The 18176-nt window shown below is 46.5% G+C and overlaps 1 protein-coding gene across 7 annotated transcripts in view; it reads left to right on the forward strand.

The window, feature by feature from the left end:
* dixdc1b (DIX domain containing 1b) overlaps positions 1–17734 on the forward strand; it is a 36849-nt gene extending 19115 nt beyond the window's left edge. For 4 of the 7 annotated variants that reach the window (XM_064351012.1, XM_064351014.1, XM_064351009.1 and 1 more), the window contains 16 exons: positions 6505–6617; positions 6739–6893; positions 7615–7704; positions 8196–8249; positions 9087–9137; positions 9242–9346; positions 9497–9550; positions 10134–10225; positions 10991–11078; positions 11313–11375; positions 11874–12035; positions 12453–12522; positions 13787–13895; positions 14538–14646; positions 14912–14991; positions 15425–17734. In XM_064351012.1, coding sequence (XP_064207082.1) covers positions 6505–6617; positions 6739–6893; positions 7615–7704; positions 8196–8249; positions 9087–9137; positions 9242–9346; positions 9497–9550; positions 10134–10225; positions 10991–11078; positions 11313–11375; positions 11874–12035; positions 12453–12522; positions 13787–13895; positions 14538–14646; positions 14912–14991; positions 15425–15431 — 1402 coding nt within the window. In that variant the 3' untranslated portion in view covers positions 15432–17734. Of the gene's footprint in view, positions 1–6504; positions 6618–6738; positions 6894–7614; positions 7705–8195; positions 8250–9086; positions 9138–9241; positions 9347–9496; positions 9551–10133; positions 10227–10990; positions 11079–11312; positions 11376–11873; positions 12036–12452; positions 12523–13786; positions 13896–14537; positions 14647–14911; positions 14992–15424 lie in introns of all 7 variants that reach the window. The other 3 variants (XM_064351011.1, XM_064351013.1, XM_064351015.1) reach the window with 3 other exon arrangements.
* The last annotated feature ends 442 nt before the right edge of the window (positions 17735–18176 follow it).

An 18176-nucleotide genomic window follows, 5' to 3' on the forward strand; every position in this document is an offset into this window, starting at 1 on the left:
CTGTGGTGCGGCCGGCCAGCGTCTCCTCTCGCCGGGCCTTCTGGGTTAGCGGCTCGCTCTGCTGCGGAGCACAGGATCCCTCCCAGTCCCGAACAGGAAACGCACTTTTGTTTTTCTATGGCGGTCATGTGAGAGGGGCATGCCCTCCGCTCCCAACGGGCCGCTTTTCTGCTGGGTTTTTAAAAACGCTGCATTCCAATATTACCCACGGCGTCTTCGCCCCCCCCCCCACCCCCCCACCCCCGCTCTACCACATGACTTTCTCCCCTTCTGCTCGAGTGCCCAGATTTGTTCGATTTGTACCCCTTTGATTGGTCGTCTGCTGGCGGTGCCCTGCTGGGGTGGGAAGTCTGTCTGTACCTTTTGCAGTCCCACCCAATGGCTTTTTGTGCTGCACGATTTTGGTCTAGGCGTACAATACAATGCGGTAGCTATAGCAACCATAACAGCGCATTTTCACAGCTGCGTGATCTAGATGGTGGCTCTGGAATACTACTGCTGGAGCTACGTGTGTTTATATGCACCCTGAGGGCAGTGATAGAGAATGTGCAACTGGTCACCCCAGGGATGCGTGTCATACACTTGCTGAGGATCATAGCGCTCACCCTGAGCCCTGTGTGGACGCAGCAGGTGACTGTAAATGAAACCCTGAGCGTCCCTCTCTGGTTCCCTGCGTTGGGGACAGAATGCCTTCAGCTCTGTGGCCTGTCCTGTGGTGTTTGCCCCTCCTGTGTGGTTTTGGCAGGGCGGTCGGGAAGGCGGGGACCCGTCCGACAGGAAAAGGCAACGGGGTGGACGGAGCGGCCAGAATGGGATGTTTATTACATCGAGCGAATACAGCACGTTGTCTGAGATTGCACAGACCTTCATTGTTGATCCCTAATTAGTGCCTTAATGTCTCATTTAGTCTGAAGGCATCTTGTAACTATGTCCTCCGGATCCAATCGCAGCAAAATGGAGGTCTACATCGGACCATGAGTACCGTGCTCGCCTTAGCCGGATGACTTAACACCATACAGTACAGAATATAATGTGAGAGAAGCTGCTGGTGAAGCTGCTTGCGATTGTGGAGCGCGAGGGAGCAACAGTTCTGCCAGCTGTCTGTGCCGAAATGTCGGTGTTTCCGCAGTCTGTTCTGGACATTAAATGTGCAAAATAGCTCTGAAGCTCTATGTTCCTGCTCACCTCATTCTTCTGATTAGTCTTTTTTGAACTTATCCAGGTGGGAATTTGTTATTTTTGTTATTAATGTTGCTAGGTGTGTCTACTGTGAATTTTCATCAGCCTTGTGTCCTTTTTAGAGCTCATTTCTATGACATTCAGCGTAGTGGAATGTAGAACACAGTGGAAGCTGTTTGTTACATCAGGCCGACGTGCGGGAATGAGGCTTTCCGCTCTGCGCGCCTCCTCAGAGACGGAGTTTGCATTATCATTTCCTTTTCTCTTTGCCTTCGACTGCTTCTTTAAAAAAAAAAACCCAGTAAAAAAAAGAAGCTTTCCCAAACATTCCCTCTGCGTTCCCCCAATCCCCCCCCCCCCCTCCACCCCGGCTCCCAGCCTCCCCGTTTCGGATGTCGCTGTTGCGCAACCGCGCCGTCCCTTCAAACCGCGCGCCTCCTCGCCCCCCACGCCGCATGTGGGCCACCGGCAATTTACCGAAGGGCACGCTTGGAATTTTATCTGCGGGCTGTGTGAGAAGTGCTCTCGCAGACGATGCTCGCTCCTTTGTGTGGTGCTGTTGTTTTCCCAGCAGAAGTTATTTTTGGTTCGGTAGGTGATTAATGCTTCACCTCTGTTCAGCGCACATGAGCCCTGTGGACGTGAATGGGGCTGTATTCAGTCCCGCAGGACGGCCTACTGGCCTGGGCCCAGCATGCTCTCCTTCTCCCTCTCACACTCACTCTCTTTTTTTTTTTCTCTGTCTCCCCCTCTTTCATTCTTTCCTGCTGATAATACATTTCCCCCCTCTTCTCTTTCTCACACCCACACCACCACCCTTCTCTGTCCCTCTCCCCTTTCCCCTCTCTCTTCCTCTGGCCCTCTCCCTCCCTCTCTCCCCCTTCCTCTCTGTTTTCTCTCTCTCCCTCTTTCTTTTGCCAAGGCGGACAGCGATGACTCAGATTTAGTTAGGTTTGAAACGTACAAACCGAGAAAAGAGGAAAGGAAAAGTTTGGAGTGTGATCAGATCAAAGCATGAGGGGGAGCAGGAGCTGAGGGTTTGCTGGTGTTTCAAACAGGCGGTGCTCGAAAGACATCAGAAAATGAAAAACAAAAAAGAGAGAGAGAGTGGGGGGCACTCATATTCAGTCCTCTGAGTATGGGAGCTGCAGGCCTATTCAGAGCACAGAGCAGACAATGGAGCCAGAACACTCCAGGGCTATCTTTCCCTACCCCTCTCTCTCTCTCTCTCTCTCATTTTATCTCTCTCTCTCGCTCGCTTTCATACACACACTCATATACACACAAGCAGACAAGCTCTGTGGCATACACCCCTCTTTTTCACACACAATAACAAGGACAGCATCCCCCATAGTCTCTTTGATGGGCAGCATTGTTGCTTCATGAAAGAAAAAAAAAAACAAAGGAAAAAATTCATTAGGGAGTTCTGATCTGCACCACTTACCCTCCCCCTACTGTGTCTCTCATTCACACACACACATGCACTCCCCCACACACAAACACACATGCACACACACACGCACATACACACACATACACACACGCACATATGCACATGCTCATACACACGCACACACATGCACATACACACACACGCACGTGTACACACACACGTAAGCATATGTATATGCACACACAAACACATTCAGACACTGCTGCAGACATACACACACAAACACACGCATTGACAGACCCACACACACGCACACATATATATTTATACATACATGCAGATGTATTCATGCAGATGTATAACACTCTCAGACAAGCGCATGTAGATATACACACGCAGGCACATTCTGGGACGCACATGCGCCCCCCCCGTCCTTTCAGCGCATGCCGGGTCTCGAAGGCCACAGCTTCCTGGTTGCCATGGAAACAGTTTTGAGAAGCTCAGCTCAGAGAGACACACCTGGTCCCCAGTGGTGCGTGAGTCACGTGACACGAGTCACAGCCACGCATAAGGGGGTTGAGATGAAATGAAGGTGAAAATGGGGGCTTGAGAGTCATGCCTCTTTCAGATTAGGTGTGGCTGGAGTGCCTCTTTCTGATTGGATGTTGGGTAGAGCATCTCTCTCTGATTAGGTATGAGTAGAACACCTCTCTTGATTGGTGTGTGGATTGTGTATAGATGCAGTACACTGTAGAGCTCACAGCCTCTGAGCCTTTTAGCAGCCTAACAGGGTGTGAGACACAGAGCCAGTCTGTTCTGTAGGCATGGGCAGACCCTCCCTCTCACCTACAGAATCCATCTTTCACGGTACCTTTGGCTTACAGTCTGCACATTGTTGTAATGCATTGTGATAGCTGGTGCCTTTATCGTGTAATTGCGTGTTTACTGGGGTAATACAGATGAAGCTTTGCGCTCACGGGCGGCCCATCCACCCGCGGTCTGAATGTGCCACCCTGCTGTGGGTGCTCGCGTTGGGCGTCCTCCCTGGATCGCAAAGACGGGTGCAGCTGCCCTTCAGCCCAGGATGCCAGTGAGGGAAAGATCACAAAAAAGAGAAAATAGTTTAAAGAGTGTCTCACCTGGAGCTGTTAGGAGCACCTGCCTCCTGATCCTGGTGTACTCTCTGATCTCGGGGGTGCACAGTAAATAATTAATGCTGTTTGGAGCCTCTCACAGCGATAGTGTCCAGCGCTGCTGTAACTGAGCGCAGTGCGAGTCCATCTGCATGTGAAAACGCCTTGCTGGCTTGGGCAAGGCATAACTGGCTGGAGTGTCACTCTTGGAGGAAGGGTTTCGGTTGTCAGGGTGGTGACCGCTGTGGCTGATGGGATACCTGCAGTCAGCCCGCACTGCCTGAGCCTGCTCCTCCAGTGCGTCGACTGCACAGTTCCGCTGGCAGACCGTGGGGTGAAAATAAGCTGCTTTGCTTCCCTACGCTGTCCCTGTTGCTGCAGAGATAAGATGGGCTTACAAATTTGATTGGACACTGAATTGGCAGGAAGGAAAAAAGTAGGGATGAAAATTGGTCCATTAAAAAACGTGACTCGTACTCACCTTACTCTCTTCATGCATTCTGGCCTTCGGCGTGTGGTCAGAGAAAGGATCCGTGTGCTTGCTGGTGTGACCAGGTCATTAGAGGCTAGAGACACCATATTTGTGTATACTGGTGGGGCTGTGGAGTGCTGGAGGGAGGATTGTGTGTTTCTTTAGCCCTTTTGGAATAACAGGGCTTTCAATAATTCAGTAATCAAAGAAGACGGCAGCAGTTCACGACGAGGCTGCGGTCCTTGAAGTGGGTCATTTGTGCATTATTGATCGTCTCCCAGATCTAATGGCACAGCTCAGTGGATCTGAAGCCTCTTGCTTTTTTCCATTTCTTTTTTATGCTTACTCCTTTTCTCCTTAATTTTGCAATACGCAGATATATATTTATACAGTGCGGTTCATAAGTATTTGGACAGGAATACAATTCTTGCTGTTTTTGCTCTACTCCAGCGTGTTGGACTTGGAATGAAACAATCAATATGAGGGTAAAATGGATACTGTCAGCTTTGGAGAGTATTTGCATACATATCAGGTGATCTGTGTAGGAATTGCAGCCCTTTTTATACATAGCCCCCCATTTTAGGCAACTGAAAGTAAATGGGCAAATAAACATGATCTTATTTATATAGGTTTGTCATATTTAGTACTTGGTTGCAAATGCTGACTGAAGTGTGCAGTCCGTGGATATCACCAGATCCCGGTGATGCTCTACCAGGCTTGTACTGCATCCATCTTCAGGTCCTGCTTGTTTCAGGGCCTTTTTGCTTTCAGTTTTGTCTTCTTGTCGAGTGAAACACTTGTTCTGTTGGATTCAGTTTGGGTAATTGACTTGGCCAGCCAAGAACATTCCACTTTTTGTTGCTGAAAAACTCCTTGGTTGCTTTAGCAGTATGTTTGGGGTCATTGTTCTGCTGCAATGTGAAGTGCCATCCAATGAGTTCTGAGGCATTTGGCAGGATCTGAGCAGATGTTTCTGTATACTTTTCTGTTTCTGTATAAGAATTTGTCCTGCTGCCATCAGCAGTCACGTCATCAATAAAGACAATTGAGCCAGTTCCAGTGGCAGCCATACATGCCCGTAACACTACCTTCACTCTGTTTCACATGGTGGTAGGCTTTGGATCATGAGCAGTTCCTTTCTTTCTCCACACTTTCCTCTTCTCATCACTTTGGTGCAGACCAATACTCATCTCATCTGTCCACAAGACTTTGTTCCAGAACTTTAGTTTATATACTTCTTTTTCTTTTTAGCAAACTCTGACCTTGCCATTCTGTTCTTGAGACTTACCAGTGGTTTGCATCTTGTGGTGAACCCTCTGTGGTTATGCTGGTTTAGTCTTCCCTTTGTAGTAGTCTTTGAACATCTATTTAACTTCTGTGACCCTCAAACTCCTGAGTATGAATCCCAACAATTCCTGATGGTATTATATCTGAATTCCTATTACAAGGAAACAGCGTGAGCGGTATCTGGTGGGCCTCCTGTACATCCTGAGGGCATTTCTCTGTCCGGGTGTAGTTCAGCTTTAAGGAATATTCCTCAGTCCTCTGTGTCATCCACCCATAATGGGGGCAGTGTGGCCACAAATTGAACTGGAATTCAGTCTGCCGCATTGTGGTTTGGTCTTAAATTTGGATAACTGTTGTAAATCATTATTGTGCACCGCATTTGTAGAGCACATGATTAGAGGGAAAAGAAGTAGACCTAACTAGTGCTTTCCTGGTTATTGGGAATCAACAGATGAACCACAATGCATTTAGATTGAACTCCAAAGTGTTTTATTATTTGAGACCATGGTTGTGTCTTGGGCACTGGTTAGCCAGCAGACTTAGCTGCTGCTGTGCATCATGTTTCTGTACTCTTGTGTAAATATTTACATTTTGACAAGCTTTCATCTCAGAAGGAGACATCACCAAATGTACTTCAGACCTGACCTCCGTAAGTGCAGATCAGAGTACCTCATAACAGTGTATTGGGATGATGTGATGATCCTGTTAAAATGTATGGTCCACTATTAGACATACCGGTTACCAGAAGAAGAAGAACTGTTCAAATCAGCTTGGGCCATTGTACCTTTGAAATAGGCACTTAACCTTAATTGTTTAAATGAAATTACTATAACAATGGATTAATGTAAATACAGTTTAAGCTGTGGAAGTAAACCTGTATGAGGGCTGTATGCTAACCTACTAAGTAATAATGGCGAAGTATTGGTTTATTATTGGTTTAATGTGGTTTGTACGTATTTGTATTATTGGTGTTTCTCTATTGGACCGTGGATGACTGACAGCTGCAATGTCTCTTTCCCTCTCCACCCCTATCCCTCCAGTCTCAGCTCCCCCAGTCCTACGCACACGCCCAAAGCAGAGACCATTGGCAGCCAATCAGAGAACAAAGGGGAGCTTGTGGATGGCCAATTAGATGAATCACCCAATAAATCAGGTGTGGTGCTTGTTGTGGATCAGCCAGGGAGCTACACATTTTTTTCAACCTCCAGTCATTGTCACTGTTGTCTCTGCCCTGTGTGATTTCACAACAACCCTCTTGTTGTCTTGGCCTCCAGATGACGTGGCAAAGTCTGCTCCATGTGGTCCAGGGGCTGCTGCAGTGCATTCTGGGCCAGTGGGGCGTCGCTCTTGGGAGGATCAGTTGTACGAGCAACAGGAGCAGCTGGAGAGAGAAATGCAGGAGGCCAGGAGGATGGTGTCCAGCCTGCAGGTAACTGCACACACATGACCACTTGTACACACACGCGTGCATAAACCCGCACACACACACACACACACACACATGCGTGCACACACACGCACACACACACACACACACACACACACACACGTGCACACACCCACAGCGACACTTATGAAGAGGAAGTTAGGATGATTCCAAGGGGTCTGACTGATAGGGGCCCTCAAAAATTAAATTGAACATACAATCTCACACACACACACACACAGACATATAAATTAATTTCTTACCTGCTGTTGTCCAGATTATGGGCTAATTGATTGTCTGCCATGCTGTCACACTGTTTTGCTATTAACCGTGACACAGCTACCGTGGACTGAAATGTGCATTTTACACCAGAGGTTAACTTACATACAGTGTAGTACAAGCTAACTTTATTTGAAGTGGACTATTGAGAGTGGAGGGAATAAGGAGAATTCGAGAAAATAGACGAGGGTAGAGAAGAAATTGGCAGGTAAAAACAGGGAGGTATAGCTTTAAGACGGCAGTGGGGATTAATCTGATCGCCCCTGGAGACACTGTCACATGACTGAATGTGATTCCGAGTGCGTGTTTGTGTGCTACACACTTGTTACAATAATGTTTGCTAACGTAGGAGTGTTCAGGCTGGACAGACTGGCGGCAGGAGACTGAGGACTGTGCGTGTGTGTGTGTGTGCGTGTGTGCCTGTGTGCTTGTGTTCATTATCCAGGCCTTGTTGCTGCACGGCTCCTTACCTGAAGACGAACAGGAGGTCTCTCTCAGCCTGGGAGAGAGTGCGGAAAACCCAGAGCAGCAGCTGGTACTGTACAGTCTGTACTCTCTGTCTCTCTCTCTCTCTCTCTCTCTCTCTCTCTCCTAGTTAATATTTTTCTACGTAGAGCATATACTGCAGAGTTCTTTAGAGTCCTGTACTGTGGAATTTTATTTTATTTCTCTTTGGCTTTTTAGCGCCCCCTGTTCAGTTTTAGTAAGGAGGATTGTGTTTCTCTTTCTCCCTCCTCTGACCTGCTGCTTTGTCTGTTGTTGAGAAAGAGGGTATCAATTTCTCTCTGGCTTTCTGTGAGCCTGCCCTGCTCCTCCTCTCTCTCTCATTCACTCTCTGCCCCTCTCCCTTCTCCTCTCTGTCGTGCTTTTCTAAGAGACAGCGTTCAGCCATGTAATGGTCCGGCTGCAGAGTATAGGGGTATTTTCTCTGTGCGCTTTTTTAGGGTTGTTTACTCTGAAGTTAAAATGATCTGTTATACTGTGTATAGTGGTGCATTAGGTACTTCTTTCTGTCTGTCTGTGTAGGTGGTGATTCGCAGTCGACTGGACCAGAGCATGGAGGAGTCCCAGAACCTGAAGGTAAACAGACAAAACTTGGTTACCCTTGGTTGACTGAATTTGGGGGGGTGAAGAGGGGGGGGGGGTGCGGCAGGAGATGAAGAAAAGAGAGGAGGATGGCAATGAGAAAGCCCATGCATTATACCATTGTGCCAGCAAGGGATGGAAAGGAATATTAAGGGGATTTTATTTATTTTTGAGGCCATTATTTTGAGGTTGTCAGAATGCATCTAACAATGTTAAACCAGTTGAATAGGTCAGCTGCTGCTGCTAATTTTCTAATTGAAACATAATGTGTGGTAGGTGTCTGTTTAAATACATTTAAATAATTGATACTAAAACATTGGATGTGTAATCTTCAAAGAATTTCCTAAACGCTCAATCATTATATCTTAATACAACGATTCTTGATATTTAATACATGTGAGTCCCTGAGATCTGGCATCTCAGATAAGCAGTTGGGTTCCCTATAACAGAGAAGAACATCAGTGCACAAATCATGCTTTTTTCACATGCACACTGCCAAAACAGAAGCTTCCAAATATATACCTGCAACTGCTATTCAGCTCAAGTGTTAAAGCCTGTTTTTATGTATATATCAGTTCATGGCAAAAAATAAAAATAAAAAACGGTCTGAGGGAGAAAGCACCCAGTGGCTGAAAAGCTTCGTAACCCATAATATTCCTGTTAATTCCCATGATTTTCCGGAAATTCCCATTATTTCCATGGAAATCATTTCCCATTTTGAAAATTCCTGGAATTGTGCAACTGTAGGTCCAAATAAGGCAATGTTCACTGAGATCTCCGCTTGCTGCTCCTCTGTCTGCTTATCCATAAGTATTTCTGTCTGTCTTGCAGAAGGAGCTTCTCAGGTACAAGCAGGAGTCCCGGAACCTGCAGGGAGTTAAGGTGAGCCTAGAGCCCCAGGCCCCGCCTCTCTCTGTCTTACGCCCCGCCTCTCTGTGCCCTTAACCCCGCCTCTCTGTGATGCCCCTGTGCTCCCTCCCCTGCAGGACGCGCTGCAGCAGCGCTTGGCGGCGCAGGAGGCCTCGGTGCTGCAGCTGAAACAGGAGCTGCTGCGCTCCAGCATGGCCCGGGAGGAGCTGACAGGGCAGAACGTACGTTTCACACGCGCAGTACTCACCTGTGTGTGTGTGTGTGTGTGTGTGTGTGAGTGTGAGTGTGTGTGTGTGTGTGCGTGTATGTGTGTGTGTGTGCATGCCTGTGTGTGTGTCGGGATATTATATGAACAGTGTATGTGTACCCAGGTGGAGCTGCAGAGGAAGTTGGAAGACAGAAGCAGGCAGCTGAGTGACTATAAGGTAAGAGCAGCTGATCTAGAACAGATGAACCCTGCATTTTCACTGAAGGGATAATGTGGGCTGTGTCCCCTCACTGGTGTGTGGCTGTGGTCTCTAATGACGGTGTGTGTCCCCTCAGCTCTGAGGTGGCTGTGTCCCTCTCACGAACTGCGTGGCTGTGTCCCTCTACACTGCGGTGGGGTGTGCCACTCACATGCGTGGGCTGTTCCACTCACACGCAGGTGGGCTGTGTCCCTCTCACACGCAGGTGGGCTGTGTCCCTCTCACACTGAGGTGGGCTGTGTCCCTCTCACACTGCGGTGGGCTGTGTCCCTCTCACACTGCGGTGGGCTGTGTCCCTCTCACACTGCGGTGGGCTGTGTCCCTCTCACACTGCGGTGGGCTGTGTCCCTCTCACTCTGAGGTGGGCTGTGTTTTTCTCATACTGAAGTAGGCTATGTCCTTCTCAGCCTAAGGCGGGGTGTGTCCCTCTCAGGTGGGCTGTGTTTGTGTACTGTTGTGTAGTCTGTGTCATTGTGCTGTATAGACCTGCGCTCAGTGTGACCTGAGCTCTGCCTGCATGTGGCTGTTTTGCTTTCTGCAGAAGGATCTGGGGCAGAAAGACAGGCTGCTGCAGCAACAGCAGCTCAAGCTGGACGAAGCCCTGCGCAAACTGGCAGAGAGTAGCCATCACAAGGTATTATACACACCCACACACACACAAACGCACACACACCCACACACACACACACACATACACACACCCACACACAAACGCGCGCAAACACACACACACACACACACACACGCAAACACACACCACACACACACACACACACAAAGCACACACACACACACACACACACACACACACACACACACACACACACACACACACACACACACCCACACAAACGCACACACACATACACTCACACGCACATAGACAGACACACACACACACACGCGCACACACACACATAGACACATGCACACTCACACACACACGCACATACACAGTCATCTGAAGAGACCTGATTGTTTTTGACATATTTCAAGTACTGCCTTAAAACACTGCTGATATTTTAAAAACTATTTCAAATACATTTCATATACTTTGATCAAATATTATGCCCAAGAATCTGGGTCAGTAGGAGTGATGAAAGGCTTGTGTAAAAAAAACAGACAAATACCAGAAAATAAGCTCATAAATTCATGACCAAAGATCTAAAGACCTATTTCCTTTTAAAAGCTTGGTTGCTTGCTGATCTGTCTTGGAAAATCTGTCTGCTTTTTTGGCAGTTTGGAATAAACTTTGAAATTTTGTAATGTGGTTATATACATGCTACATCATTTTGAAGAAGATTTTTTGGGCATTCACAGTTTTTAGCACAGTCATTACAAATCCCTTGTCTTGAAACATTTTGTATTATGTATTCATTGCACCTTGTGTTTATTTTGGTCATGGCATTGTCAGGCTGGCCTGCAGAGGGAGCTAGATCACAAAGAAAGCCTCCTTCAGGACCTGATGAACCATGAGTTGGATGAGGTAAGCTCACGTTACTGAAGATTCATTTTTGCTTGGAGGCATTATACTATACTATTCCTCCTTGTTTCATGTGTAGTTTCTCTGTGCGACGTGTCAGGAGAATGTTACATTTTGTAGAGCATTTGCTACAGTTTTAGGTCATTTTATCTGAGCCATTCAGTCAGCTAGCGAGGTGTGTGTGTGTGCGGTAATGAGAGAATATCGAGTGTTACAGCGTGTCACTCTCTGTCACAGGTATCCGGTCCTCAGAATAACGGCTATTCTCACATGGCTGCTCCCGCCCCCCCACACAAAGGGGTGAGTCAGTCACGACCCCAGTGGATGCTACAGACGCGTGCCGCTTTACAAATTTACCAATACGATTAGATACATTACACAAGTAGCAACCAACCCTGTTCCTGGAGATCTACCATCCTGTTGTCATTTCAACCCTAATTTGGCACACCTGTCTCTGCTAATTAGCAGCTCAACAAGATCTCTGGCTGTTGAATGAGGTGTGCTTTGGTAGGGTCGGACTGAAAACCTACAGGACGGTAGATCTCCAGGAACAGGGTTGGTTACCACTGCATTAGACCATACACAGACTGCACAGGGCACAGTCCCAAATTTGAATTAACCTGGAGCATGTACAGCCATTAGTGTTCATTCACAAATATAAGCTGATAGTTTCAGTACACAGAAGAGTCAGACAGCATGAGAATAGGAAGAAATACAGAATTAAAGTCAGATGTAAGGCAGGTGTAGTAATGTCCCCCCTATGGTAAGTGGAGCGCTAGCTGTGCTGCGTGTGCTCAGGCAGAGGAGCTGCAGCTGGTGCGGGACGCCCTGCGCAGTCTGAGGAACAGCTTCAGCGGTCACGACCCCCAGCATCACACGCTGGACACGCTGGAGCAGGGCGTGGCCAGCCTCATGGACCGCCTCCACGCCATGGACGCACGACGGCGGCAAGACAGACGGGTACAGCACTGGTCACTCTGTGTTCCACACATACATACAAACACACAACACACACACACACACACACACATACAACAAACACACACACACACACACACAACACACACACACACACACACATACATACATACAAACACACACACACACACACACATACATACAAACACACACACACACATACATACACACACCACACATACACCATACACACGCATACATACATACATACACTAAACACATACATGACACACAACATACATAACACAACACACACAATACACACAGACAACACACACACCACACACACCACACAGGCACAACACACACACACACGCACACCACAGCACACAAAACACACAGAATACACGCAGGTGCAGCACAAGTTAACATTAACATTAACATGCATCTGTCCCTCAGCAGGGTCGGGGGAAATCGCCAGGACGCAAAGCCACACACACAGACCGGGACTCGTGGCCCCCCAGCACCAGTGAGTGCCTTACTGAGCCCTGTCTCTCTGTCTCCACTTACTCCATAGTGAGGACCTCCCACTGGGCCTGAGCATTAGAAGTGCAGGCGTTTCAGTGGCTAATTTAAGGCTGTGGAAGGGCTTTCAGCTTCCACAGTAATTGGAGGTGTTTTATGTTGGGTTATAACGTAATCAGATCAGTAGTCTGATGTACAATTACTATTTGACGTGTCCATCTTTTTTAATGTCTGGAAAAGACAATACGGTTTGGTAACGGTGGTGGTACGACGCCTTTGCTGAATTCACAAGCAACTCCGCAAACATAAGGAAAGAAATCAGTAAAACCTCAGACTCAGCCTAAGCAGGGCTGTAAAGTGTGGCAATATTGTCACATTTGTGTTTCAAAAAATGCACTGTGCAAACATGAACGATAATCCTGCTGCACCCGTGTGACAAGTTGTTTGGTTCAATTGAGTTTTATCTTCTTCTTTATTTCAAACTGCTCGATTCTGTTGCCTATGTGAGTTTTATTATTATTAATGTTAAGTCTGCAGGACTCGAGGTTCAGCGTGATTTCTCTCCTAGGACAGACAATTGCCTGCATTGTGGGAGATTTATTTCAAGTTGTCAGCATCATTCCATAACATGCCCCATGAATAGGGATACTTTAGAAGTCTAATTCCCACCTGACAGTGACTTTCAAGCAAATGTTTCTCAGCGAAATTGAAAATATAGCCCTCTCTTTTAAAAAATAATTAATCGTAATTTTGGCTGCTCTGCTTTTTGAAATTAAGTTTATTTTTTGTAATTGAAAATAGTGAATGTTACGATTATGATCATAACACTAAAACTGTGCCTCAGGTCAAAAGTAGTTATAATTAGCCTAAAATGTTCGTGATTTACGTGTTCATTGAAGGACAGATATAATTGCGGGAAAAACCTGATGCTTCTCTTAAAAACCTGGTAGTAGGAGTAGTATGAGTAGGAGGCCCACCTATAGAGAGTACCCAGCAGAATTTGTGGATGTTAAATTCAGAAAGAGCCACATATACTATCTTATATATACATACTTTCTTTATGCTTGGATACTGATGGCCCAGACATAACTAGATGCAATGATACAGTATAAACTGTGGGTAAAGACTTTTAATAGAATAATTTTCAGGCTGATATGTAGACAGATGGTAATATAGCGAAATGGTGTATAGTGAAGTGGTATATGTTAACTCTTGCTGCAGTCAGTAATATGATCTGCGCCCCCCAACCCCTCGCCCCTCCCTTACAGAAATGGCTCATTCCCAGAGCAGCCCGCTGCTGAATGCCTCAGCCTCCACCAAAGTGCTCTACTTCACTGACCGCTCGCTCACACCCTTCATGGTCAACATCCCCAAGAGGTCAGCCCTGTCGCGGTGTGTGTGAGTGTATGCATATGTGGCGTGGGTGTGCATGGGTGTACAGTATGCATATGCTTGTGGACTCTGTGTGTGTGTAAGTGTATTTGTTATTGCCCCTGGCTGTGTAATGGACTGTGTGTGTGTGTGTATGTGTGTGTGTGTAAGTGCATTTGTTATTGAGCCTGGCTGTGTGATGGACTGTGCTTTGGCTGTGTGTGATGATGGAGCTCGTGGCGTGTGTAAAGGCATTTGTTAACCTTCACCCCTGGCCGGTTGACGTGGACTCTGTGTGTGTGTGTGTGTGTGTGCGTAAGTGCATTTGTTATTGAGCCTGGCTGTGTGATGGACTCTGTGTGTGTGTGTGTGTGTGTGTGTGTGTGTGTAAGTGCATTTGTTATTGAGCCTGGCTGTGTGATGGACTCTGTGTGTGTGTGTGTGTGTGTGTGTGTAAGTGCATTTGTTATTGAGCCTGGCTGTGTGATGGACTGTGTGTGTGTGTGTGCGTGTGTGTGTAAGTGCATTTGTTATTGAGCCTGGCTGTGTGATGGACTCTGTGTGTGTGTGTGTGTGTGTGTGTGTGTGCGTGTGTAAGTGCATTTGTTATTGAGCCTGGCTGTGTGATGGACTGTGCTCCTTTGGCAGGTTGGGTGAGGTGACGCTGAGAGACTTCAAAGTGGCGGTGGACAGAGAGGGCAGCTTCAGGTACCACTTCAAAGCCCTGGACCCAGAGTTCGGCACAGTGAAGGAGGAGGTGGGTGTGAGGGGCTGGGCTTCAGTGCACACACCCTGAGATCAGTCGCAGAGGCAGTGACCATAGAGCTCATCTTATTCTTCTCACATCTGGAGGTTCATGAAAGATTAATAAGAATGTGATGTTATGTATTTGTGTGATATCATGAAGGGAGCAGAGCATCTTTCCATGATGTGTGCAGTATGATGTCATGAGCTGATCTCTGGTGACCTGTGTGGTATGATGTCATGAGCTGATCTCTGTGTGTTTGTGGTGGGTTTTCCAGGTGTTTCAGGATGATGCGGTAGTACCAGGCTGGGAGGGAAAGATTGTTGCCTGGGTGGAGGAAGACCATGGAGATGGCAGGTACACACAGAGAGACCACACACGCACACAATGATGGATACCATTTATTATGCCACAGACTAGCAAAATGCTACATATTGCTGTGTAGAGTGCTGCAGTGTTCCAGCTTAACACATCTTGCCCAGAGTATGTTGTTTAGCACCAAGTTGATTCACAGTATGTAATGACCTATAACCTGTACACGAGGTGATCCGAACATAATTCCTTCAATCTAGGCACAGCAGAAGGAGACTAATGGGGGATATGCGATGTGGTTTGAGGTTTTTAAATTCATTAATGAAAAGAACTGCAAGACTTTTCATATTGTTCAGCAATCACACACTGAACAAAAACACACACTCACAAATCACAAACACACATACACAAAAATACAGACGCACACACACACACACACACACGCGCGCAGACTCACAGCTCTGTCCCCTCTCCACAGGACCTAGGCCCAGGCTTTGGAAGGGCCTGCCTCCAGTCACACGAGACAGCAGCGAGAGGGGAGAGGAGGAGCAGAGGCCGTGGACAGGGCGGTGCTCAGTGCGCAGACAGTACACTGTGCTGCCGCGGAGCTGCCTGCCTTCGGCTTGACCCGCACCGGGGCAGCGCCTTTCCCCCAGCTTTGCCCACACCGGGCACCTCAGGCCCCGCCCCTCCGTCCGCACCAACCAGGGGAGAGCGCTCGCGGTCAGGATACCGGAGGACTTCCTGTCCGCCCGTGCGCAGTTACATCACCTCCTGGAGGACCTGGCTTTACAATGAAGGAAAAACACGGAGAACAAGAGAAAATAACGTGCTCTCATTTTCTGAGATTGTGCCAAATCTTGTAAAGCTACTCACAGCCCATTCTATTCCAGCAAGGTCCATCGGTCTTACTGTATGTTGTGGTGACGAAATGTTTTTTATTTTCGTAGCTCCTGATTACGTGAACGTATTTTTTGTGATGAGCTTCACCTCACATATCAGCGACGACCACTTTCAGAATGTCTTTAAACTGTATCATCACTCCTCCACTGAAGCCTATGGGCACTTTTGACCAAACAGATGTGAACTGACTTCAAACTATCATTGCAGATGGCCATATAAGTATAACTCCATAAGTGGTAAAGCACAGGCTTTGGGTAAGCAACAAAGATCTGTCTGACAGACATAAACCCAGCTCTGCCACAGTGTTCATGTAGAGAGGCTTAGTGAGACGGGAAGAAATCCACAAAGATCATTATCTAACCAAGAACAGTGATCATTATCTAACCAAGAACAGTGCTTATATGCCAAACAGGGCTGGGGTTAGTTCTAAACGACAATTGAAAAAAAAAATTTCAGTATAAATGAATGTACTCGAATGCAATGAAGTATGGTGAGTTAAAGCACTCAGTTCAGGGTTGATTCTTTTTTGTTGTTGTTTAACTGATGGTTTTACAATCCCAATGGAGCTAGATACGAAGCCCAAGAACTTGAAAAACCGAACAAAGGGTTATGTTGAAACACAGAACTGACCCCAACTTTGTAGCCAAAACACAAAATGGCATTAACACCTGACGCAAGGTAACTGAAGAGCCGCTGTATCACTCTGTATAAAATGGAGAAATGAACCCCAGCACTTACAGTGAAGAACAGGTATAATACTGTACTGCCCTCTAAGAAGAACACACTCCCATAATGCACTGCTGTACAGCCAGCCCAAAAAGTCACATGGGTTAAGTTCCAACATTCCAATGGGTACTCTGAAGTACTACGGTGGAACAGGTCACCTTCAAGAATGTCTGAACTGTTGAATGTTTTTATTTATTTTTAAAGGATGTTTTAAAGGTTTATTTGCACACATCTTCAATTGTGAGTCTTCACACAACTGTGAAGTAATCAAGTGACAGAAAATTGCCATGTTAACCTGCCACGTTCATAGAGTGTTTGCTGTGGTTTCTGTGTGTGCAATTCTATCAGGAGTGTGACTGCAGTAGAGGAAGAGAGGTGCAGTGGGAGAGTTTACTTTTCAAAGGCATGTACTCTGCTGAGCATTTCCTCCCCACAAGTCACCAGTGTTTCATATCAAATTTGTGACTGACGTTTTTGTCTATTACTGTAAATAAGGTTTATACTGTATATTGTTAAAAAGAGAGGCATGGTGTTTCCTTTTTATTTTGAATGTTTAAGCTGGTACATTGTTATCCTCACAATACTTTTAATGAGGAAATTACATTATTGGGTATTTAACTACAAGGGATCAATACCCCAGCCATGCTATACAGTCTTTTTCGTACTGCAGTTGTATTCCAATGTAGGTGCTTGATTAAAAACCCAAGGGACCAATACACATGGTGGCTAGATTCCACATACCCCTGTCTGAAAGCGAGACTGTGACTGGAATCACAGCTGGGAGAAACACACAGGACAGAGAGAGTTTCTTGTTCAGCAACAAATGGAGTGTGATGACGAAATACAGCTTCCCACCCTGCTGGTGGCAAAAGGCTCACATAGCCAAATACCCAGGGCCCAGTATTTTATGTCCCTCAGAGAGGAAGAGACCAAGAGTTGCATGATAGCTGGGGGAAGTGGGACCAATTTATTTTGAACCTGTGCGGTGTTCATAGGCTGACTGCCATACTTTAAAATGTACTGTTTCCTATGGACATTTGATGCATTTAACTGTTGTTTTTTTACAGTATGTATTCGAGCCGTTTAATAGATTGTCTCACGTTTAAAAACGTGTTTTATTCCTGAATTATCTTTCCCATTAAACGATGGTTACTGGCTATTGTTAATGTTTTTGTGTGCATTATTATGTAAAAGATTTTCAGTTGTGCGTTTAATTTTAGATGTTCATCTTAATTTAGACAGGAAGTAATGATAATCATTCGGATCCACAGAACACATAACACTTTTACTTTAGCTGTCGTTTTCCTAAATCAACGGATTGGACCACAATGACACACTGAAGAATTATCAAGTGACCGGCGGAAATGGCTTCACAACAAATAGGAAGCGTGACAGGTTGCTTCAGTATCCACTGGAGCTATCGAACGACTTCAAATACATGCTAGCTACAGCAGGTTAGCTAGACAAGCTGCTTAAACCATGCAGCCAGTGGCCATTTAAAACGCAAACGTGGAATTACTAAATAGGTAGCAAGCATAAGAAATGTCGGCATAGTGTCGCATGTTATTAGCCAAGACTTAGCTAATACTAAACGTTATGAG

Source organism: Anguilla rostrata, chromosome 9 (assembly GCF_018555375.3).
Source record: "Anguilla rostrata isolate EN2019 chromosome 9, ASM1855537v3, whole genome shotgun sequence".
NCBI lineage: Eukaryota > Metazoa > Chordata > Actinopteri > Anguilliformes > Anguillidae > Anguilla > Anguilla rostrata.